Source organism: Molothrus ater, chromosome 3 (assembly GCF_012460135.2).
Source record: "Molothrus ater isolate BHLD 08-10-18 breed brown headed cowbird chromosome 3, BPBGC_Mater_1.1, whole genome shotgun sequence".
NCBI classification, from domain to species: domain Eukaryota; kingdom Metazoa; phylum Chordata; class Aves; order Passeriformes; family Icteridae; genus Molothrus; species Molothrus ater.
In genome coordinates, this window is record NC_050480.2 from 91350050 (window position 1) to 91358477 (window position 8428).

Sequence of the window (8428 nt, forward strand, 5' to 3'; positions counted from 1 at the left end):
TTTGTCAACTGAATGCTTTTTTGTACCACCCTGGTTTTCACCTATTTTCTCTGTTCCAGCAGCATTTTTCCTTAATAGTTCCATCAGTAATAACAATGCCTTTATATTTCACTATGTAAATATGTATTTGAAGACTTTAAAACACAGTCTGATCTGGTAATGAAGAAGATGAAAATACATTCCTGTTAAATTTAGAATTGGCACCTAACTTGAAAATTAATACCACATATATTCAAACCAAAAAAAGCTATCAAATTATGTCTGTAATAACAAAAACAATTGAAGCACAATCTCTTATATTTACTGGCCAAATTTCTATCTAAGTAAATCAATCAGGCCAGCTATATGGACCTTGCTTTTTCATTATTCTATCATGCAAATTCATAGCCCAACCATCAATTTGGGGTAAAATGAATACAACTACTTTTAGTAAAGACCTCAATGTCTGTAAGGATTTATAGTAATAAAATAAACAGAGTGAACATATAACATGTATAAGCAATCTGGTGAATATTTTATTGGGGTTTTCCTCAAGAATATTTTAAATTAGGAAACCAAACTTCAATCAGAAAGTTACAGCTGTTTCTTGCACATCTAACATTTCTATAACAGTGAAACATTCTAGAACACAAGATTTCTAGCATTTTCATTACCGTATGTACTGAAATATTGCTAATTTATTCAGATACTTTCATGCATAATTACTAGAAACACAAATCTGTTTTTCTGCTAGTCTACCATCAAGTAGGAAAAGCTATCTAGTGAATACTTTGAAAAATGTAAGTAATTGCAAATATTAAATTATTAACTATGCCACAGATATGCTGTCTAAAGTACTGGTTTAATTTCCTTAATAGTTTGCTTTTTCTATTTAGGCTAACATTGGGAATGCAAAGACTGATTTCAAGCTTTGCCTACGCAACAGATGACTTCTGGCATAGCAAGGTTTTCCAAGGATGTGACAACACATAAATTGTAACACAGTTGAGAAAGTGAAAGTCCTTTTTAAGGACATACTTATACTGCAAACCTGTATTCTTCCTTCTAAAGGCTTGGTGGGTTTTTTTTCAATGTGGGAGAGAAGTGCTGTTAGGTTTATTGTGTTGGGATAAAGCATCACTTTTCTGCTACTGCTGTATTGACTTGGGAAGCTAACAGAGTACACTTACTTCTGTATCACCAAAGGACCCTCAGCTCCCACGTGGTTTGCCTCTTTTCTGAGTTAAGTACCTAATAAATGCTGCACTCTCCAAATGTTCTGCTTTCTATCTATCTCCCCTGGTTTTTTATTGGGCTTTTATTGTTTGATTTCATGCCAAGGTGTTTTCCCCTTGTAAGCAGCATATTTGCAAAAAAAAAAAAAAAAGGACTATTAAGTTATGAGCTTGATCTGGTCATTATTAAATCAGCAGGCACTGAATTAAATTCAATCTTCTATTATATTCCACAAGAACCTCACAGTGGAAACACCTTCACTGCAAATATTGTAAGATAGGAGAGCACTGGTTAACAAAATGTTTCTATTTATAGCAACAGGAAGAAATTGAGCTGAACCTATAAAAATGACCAGAAGATAATGGACAGATTCAATCAGGAATTGTTCCTATCCATAGCATTGTGACTTCCAGTGCTGACCCATTATGAAGAGATATCTCTGTTTCCTTCACAAGCTTCTCCCTTACACTTTCTCTTATGGAATATGAATGTCATTTGGAAGCTTGAAACCAAAACATTTTTCTTACCAAATGCTATTTTCCTTCATCATATGCTGAGAATGAATGGTTCTTCTTGAACATTCAGCTGCTAAAGAGAAAGAAAAAGTGCATATCAAATTTTCATTCTGTCCACTTTGACAAAGGCTCTTTTCCACATTAAGGCTTAAAGAGAAATAAAGATGCTAAACCTCAAAATATTGGTGCAGTCAGACTGATTTCTCTACCTGTGCAGATTCATGATACTCTTTTTAATGGATTTCTTGAGAAAATGAGGCAAAAAAGAAATTATGCAGATGCAGAAGGACTGGAGTATACCACAGGGAAAATGCTAGAAGAATAATGAGAGTTGAGATCCTAGTGCAGTCATATTTTAAATAATTTGCCATGCCTGTTTTCAGTGACATCTCAGTCAACAACAGAATGCAGGTCTGAACAGACTGCTCTACTTGCTGCCATGTCACTGGGGACTGTCACCAGTGCTTAAAAAGTAAATTACCCAGAGTGAAAAGATTTAAAGCAGTTATTGCAAAACTTCAAACTACTTTCTGGATGTCAGAATTACAGGCAATATTATGGCTTGGCAAAATAAATATTATCTAGTAAAATAAAAATTCTCTAATTTAAAGCTACCTTGGTTAAAGGAGGTCTTGGGGAATTTTTTTACCTGGCAACATCACTTATCCAAAGTGTTTTAATAAAATATATTAAAACTATGTTAATTCCTTGTGCTATTTTTCTAAGAAAATTATGAGATTGCTACAACTAAAACTAGCTTTAACAAAGCAGCTAAACCTTGGAAAAATGATCCTTTCTGCTTCTTAGCTGTGAGGCCTTTCATGAAGATTTACCCAATACTTTATAGACTGGATGTTTTTCAGCAACAACTGAAATGTCACACACAACTTAGGGGATTTATGTATACAAAACACACTTTAGAGGTATTTAGAACGACATGTGTTTTATCAAAGAATGAATGAATAAGCTGCTCTGGAAATAGTCAATTGGAATCTCAGGTGTCAAAGCAGAGTAGGATTATAAAATGTGCTTCAGAAGAAAGTTGAAACTAATTATTTTTTAGGTGTTTCATTTTTAACCACATTCTGGAGTAGTATGGGAGCTACTTTTATGTGTTGTCTGAGTACCACTGTTAATTATTTTGTAAAAGAAAAGCAAAACAAATTTCAAGCACTGTTTATGGAAGGGAATTTAAGATCAAATAATGCATTGTACAAAACACCAAAGCATTCACTGTTGGTCAAACACTGTAGGGGAACATCATCCAACACAACACTGACACATGCTAAATGTTACATCCTAATAAATACACATGTAAGCAAATGACAAAAATTATTTTTAAGTAGCTGTCATCAGATCTCTAATAAATTTCTAGTACATTGACTAAGATACAAAAATAATAGTAATAATAATCTTTAGAATAATATGTGTAGTAACAGTAACAACAGTTACACTTGCTCACTATACAAATACTTGCTCCATTGGTGAGAGACTGCAAGTAAAGTTGTTGCCTGTCCTTACACAGCTCTACAAATGCAAGGCCGTTACATTAACACATCACGGATAATTGCTTTTACTGTAGTTAAGTTACTTTAAAGTATCTGTTAACAAAACTCAGGAAATTGCCCAAGAAATGGCTTGGTTTGCACATATTTTATGGATGATGCTCTACTCCTCTTGGCACTGTACAGGTAAGTGTAAGCTGATAATCTCCAGGATAACGGATACAACAAAGCACACTGCGCAGCTACTGTAAATTCTAGCTTCTTACATAACCTATCTGATGTATACCAAGTGTGAAGGGTTTGTATAGTGGCAACAGTAACAGCTCTTCACATGGGGGTTTTCACACTATCCTTAAAATATGGGCAGTTAATATTCAGACGGGCAGCCTGCTTTGTAAGAATTGACAAATTTAATTAATATGCTGTTAAACAGATATTGCTCATACATTTAAATTACAGCAGGAAAATATGCTATCACTTATTCCACATTAACTGCAAAATATACTGATTTACAAAACAATAGTTGTACTTAATATCCATTCTTTTTTTACTTTTAAGGGTAAATGCACATAAGTACATTAAAAAAATCACTGCTGTTAAACAAATCCAATTTAAAGCAGTAGGAAATGAATCAAAAGCAAATTGTGCTACTTGCTTTGTCTGAAGTCGCAAGATGAGAAATACTTTTGAATAATACCAATGCCCAAAATAGATTATATTTCCTCTGATAGTTTAGAGACTATTTTATATTTGAGCTCTTACCAAATGTGTACATCTATGAGAAAACTGTCACTTTCGAAAGCAAAAGGAATTAGCCAGCAATTCGTAAAATTTGAGAGATGCTCAAGAGCTTCAAGTAACAGTGACCATGGAAAAAGCTCCACAGATAAACTGATATATATCAAGTCACATCACACTTTTACAGCTGGTGTATTTTTTTTTATTAAAAAACCATAAATATATTAGAAAAACTGCACTAATTATTGGCAGCCACTGCAAGGTTCTTGCTAACTTTTCTATATGTGGTCAGAGTTGCATCTTAAATTAGGCATTCTGAAGGGTTCTTTTGCATGCTTTATCTATTTACAAGAAAATGCATTCCCAAGCAAGTAGCAAGCAACATACCATACTGAAGTGCACCTGTTAAATGCATTAATATAAATGTAAAGTTCCATCAAGTTACTGGAAGTAGATCGCTACAGAACCTCACAAGTACCAAGACCTTAAAAAGGAAACAGCAATCTAATAAATGCTGTAGTGATGCATAAGCCTAGAGCTTCCTGACCGCACGATTGAGCTGCATTTAATTTAGTTCAGGACACATAAGTATGGTTTTTTATAATAAGCCATTCCATTCAGGTAAAATGTTCTTTAGCTTACAGACTCCACAATTTAATTTCATTGTTCTTTTGTTTTTTAATTTGGTAGAGAAGACCTTATGAAAATTCTATTAGCTTGTACCTTCCCAGGAAGGCAGACCCTAGCATCTGTCTTGACATTATGCAGGTGCTTTCAGAGAGCAGTCTGAGGGGTTTGTGCCAAGTGAAACTGCTCCCGTCGTTTAATTCTCAGTGTAATTAAGCTCAGTGTAATTCTCCTAGCATATATCACAAAGTTGTCAAACATTTACGACTCTAAGCTACACATTTGTATAAACTTTTATTCATATTACTGCAGGGCTATTACTTCAGAGATTATAGCACTATTCACATTCTTAGATGTCCATACTTTTCTCATTGAACAGCAAACACGACGGTTCTTGTAAGACTGTTTATTGAACTTAACAGTTCAGACTGAGTTTAGATGGAGTTTAGATGCAGTTTGTATAAAAAATTCTGTCAAGTCACGTAAACTGCAATCAAAAATAACTACAAAATAGTAAGAGACTTACTGAGATCATAAATTTCCTAACATGTAAAACTATACAGTATTTGTGCATGCTTGCTATTTGATTTCCTTCTGAAGAGCTGTTAAAAGGAGTTTGTTTGGTTTTTAAAATCTCAAGATAGTCTATGAAATGTAATCATCACATCTCAATTCAGATATACAAGATCAAAACTGGCACAGAGGAACATAACATTTTTTTTTCCCAAAAAGTTGAGGCAGCTTTTGTTGAATGGCGTCTGCATCAGTAAACGTTTTATAAACTCTGGTGGCTTTGGATCATCAGAGAGAATCCATTTTTTTCTTTTGACATCTTGAAAAAAAATTTCCCACAAGTGCAGACAGGTAAAGAGGAAAATAAGTAGCAGCTTGTTTCCTACACACAGCTGAACGCCATGCTCAGCAGTTCAGTGTCTCAAAACAAAAATTAACTTGACATCACAGGGAGGCATATCCCCCTCATGTTACAAGCATGTCTGAGACTTTTCAGGGGAGATGGAAGCAAGCACAAGGGTAAAGCATAAGTCTACTTTTCATGCATAGGTACTTTGCACTGCCCTGCATCCGGGGCATTTTGTCAGACATCCGAGTTGGAGCTGAGGTTTGTTAACCTGGGGTCTGCATTGATCTCGTATCTGTAGTGGTAGCCCTCCATGTGATCCCTACAGGCATCTCTGATGTTGTGCATCCACTTTTTGATTCCTTTTCGGTTCAAGTACAAAACTAGGAGGAATATGGCCCCAATGAGAGCCAAGACTATCCCCAGGAAGACGTATGAAGTCTGAAGCTGGGAGGGCAGGTCTATGGGCACGGAGCAGTTCAGGTCTGAGCCATTGATCTTCAGCAGGGCTTTGCCCAACATCTTGTCAGGGGAGGCACAGGTCAGGGCTTCTTTGCCCTCCACCTGGTCGCTTTCTTTAAGCCAGGCCACCAGGTCCTCGATGGCACAGTCACAGACCCAGGAGTTGTGGCGCAGGACGATGTGCCGGAGCGCGGGCAGGCTGCGGAACTGGGCCAGGGTGCTGTTCCACAGCACGCCCAGGGAGTTATCGCTGAGGTTGAGGCTCTGCAGCTGGCCCAGTCCCTGGAAAGAGACATTTCGCAGGCCCACCAGGGAGTTGTTGCTGAGGTCCAGCTGCCGCAGGGCCGGCAGGGCGGTGAACATGCCGGCGGGCAGCAGCAGCAGCCCGTTGTCGGCCAGCTCCAGTCGGCTGAGGTTGCGCAGGGCCCCGGACTGCAGCAGGGCGGCCAGGCTGAGCAGGACGCCGTGGTCGCGCAGGGCCCCGCGGAGGACCAGCTCCTCCAGCGGGCTGCCGCCCTCCCCGAAGGCCTGCGGGCTGAAGGAGACCAGCGCGTTGCCGCTGAGGTCCAGCTGCCGCAGGGCGGGCAGGGCGAGGGAGCCGGCCTCCACGGTCCGCAGGTGGTTGCCACTGAGGTTGAGGGAAGCGAGGTCGGGCAGGCGCTGGGCGGGGAAGGCGCCGGCCGGCAGGTCGGTCAGGGGGTTGCCGGTGATGAAGAGGCTGCGCACGTAGGGCGGCAGGTCGGGGGGCACGGCCGTCAGGTTCCTGTTCACGCACTTCACTGTCCTGGCCGGCTCCGAGCACTCGCAGAGGGCCGGGCAGCCACCGGGCTGCGCCGAGCCGCAGCCCAGCAGGACGGGCAGCAGCAGCCCCAGGCAGAGCGCGCCGCGCCCCGGCATCGCGCCCGGCCCGGCCCCGCACGCAACTTTTCCCTTCGGGCGCCTCCGGCTCCGGGCGGCGCGGCGAGGCGGGGGCCGGCTCCGGCTCCGGGCAGCCCTTTCTTCGGGGGCAGGCGTTTCCCCTCGGGGGCTGGCTCCGCTCCGCTTCCCGCAGCGAGACCTGCGGCAGAGGAGGAAAGGGAGACGGCAGCGGCGGGGCGGCGCGGTTCCTCTTGCCCGCGCCCACCCGCCCTCCCTCGGCCCGCGTCTCGTCGCCCCCGATAATACGCGGCTCTCCCGGGGGGCCCCGGCCCCGCGGCAGAGCGGGAGAACACGCGGAGGAACAAGTTTTCACCCACTTCCAGCTCACGCCGCCACCTTCCCACCCGGCCGTCGACTCCACCGGCGTAGCACGGAGAGGAAGAGGAGGGTCTGACTCGCCACCGCCCACCGTGTCCCGCCGCTCCCCACCTGCCCTCCCTGCCCCGGGGCGCTTCCCCTCCGCTCCGCGCCGCGGCCGCTACAAACTCCCGCCCCCAAAACCCACCGCGGAGCGCAGCGGAGCCGAGCCCGGTCTCGGACCCCGTCCCTCACCTCCCGCCCCGCGTACAGAACAAACTCCGCCGCAGCTCGCCGCCGTCTGCCCCCAGCCCAGCCGCCAACTCCGCGCCCACCCTCGCCGCGCCTGGCCCTGCCTCCGCTGGCAGGAGAAACCAAGCGCCGCCCGGCCAGGGGGAGCCGCCGCCCGCGCCCCGCCCGGCTCCCGCCCGCCGCCCCCGCGCTCCAGCTCGGCCGCCGCCGCTGCCTGGCCCGGGAGCCCGCGGGCGGCTCCGCTCGGCGTCCCGTGCCCCGCGGCCCCCGGCCCAGGTGGTGCTGCTGGAGACTCACCTTGCCGCCGAGCGGGGCCGCGCCATGTGGAGCCGCGCCATGCGGGGCTTCAGCTCGGCTCGCCGGGCGCGGAGCGGGTCCCGCCCGCCTCTGGAAGGGAGAGCCCCGCGCTCCGCTCCCCGCCCCGCAGCGCCGTACTTGTGCCTGCTCCGCCGCGGCTGCTGGGCGCCGTTCCGCGCGGTTTCCACGATGGGCGCGCTCAGGCCGGCGGCAGGATGGGGAATCCCGGCGGGTTTCGGGCGCCGGGGTGCCGTGCCGGCTGCTGGCGGCCAGTGCCCCCGCCCGCCTACCCAGGGATCGTGTTTCGGGAGAGGAGGGAACAACAACAGCCACAAAATACACCGAGTGAGCTCCAAAGCTAAAGCAAAAAAAACCCCAAAAACCAAAAAACCAAACCAAACCAAACAAATCCCAAACCAAAATAACATCAAAACTACACTTAAACCCACCGGGAACTTTAGAGGTCCTGAAATATATAATAGTAGTGATTTTTAAGAAAAGAAATGAACCTGCAAATCGACAATTCAAGACTGAGATTTAAACTTTATTATGGTGAGGAAAAGCCTGTAAGTGCCTGTCTGCCTGTAAAATGTTTAGCAGCTTTAGTCGCTGTGGCTGTCCCAGAACCGTACTGGCAGGGCTGAACAACCCGGGTGTTACAAAGTCTGGTCTGCAACCGAGTAACTCCCTTACCTTATCCTACAGTGGGGGTATTTGACGAAGTCGTGAATGGTGTGAGCTGC

General features: G+C 44.9%; 1 protein-coding gene across 2 annotated transcripts; it reads right to left on the reverse strand.

Annotated features, from left to right (window-relative positions):
• Nucleotides 1-493: 493 nt before the first annotated feature.
• TPBG (trophoblast glycoprotein) lies at nt 494-7922 on the reverse strand. 2 transcript variants are annotated; one of them, XM_036380314.2, is made up of 2 exons: nt 7686-7922; nt 494-6978 (listed from the first exon to the last, which is right to left on the reverse strand). In XM_036380314.2, exons 1-2 carry the CDS (start codon nt 7724-7726, stop codon nt 5697-5699), a joined length of 1323 nt encoding a protein of 440 aa, XP_036236207.1. In that variant the 5' UTR covers nt 7727-7922; the 3' UTR covers nt 494-5696. The 2 variants fall into 2 exon arrangements, with proteins under 2 accessions (XP_036236207.1, XP_036236208.1); XM_036380315.2 differs by lacking the exon at nt 7686-7922 and adding an exon at nt 7392-7485.
• Between the last annotated feature and the right edge of the window lie 506 nt (nt 7923-8428).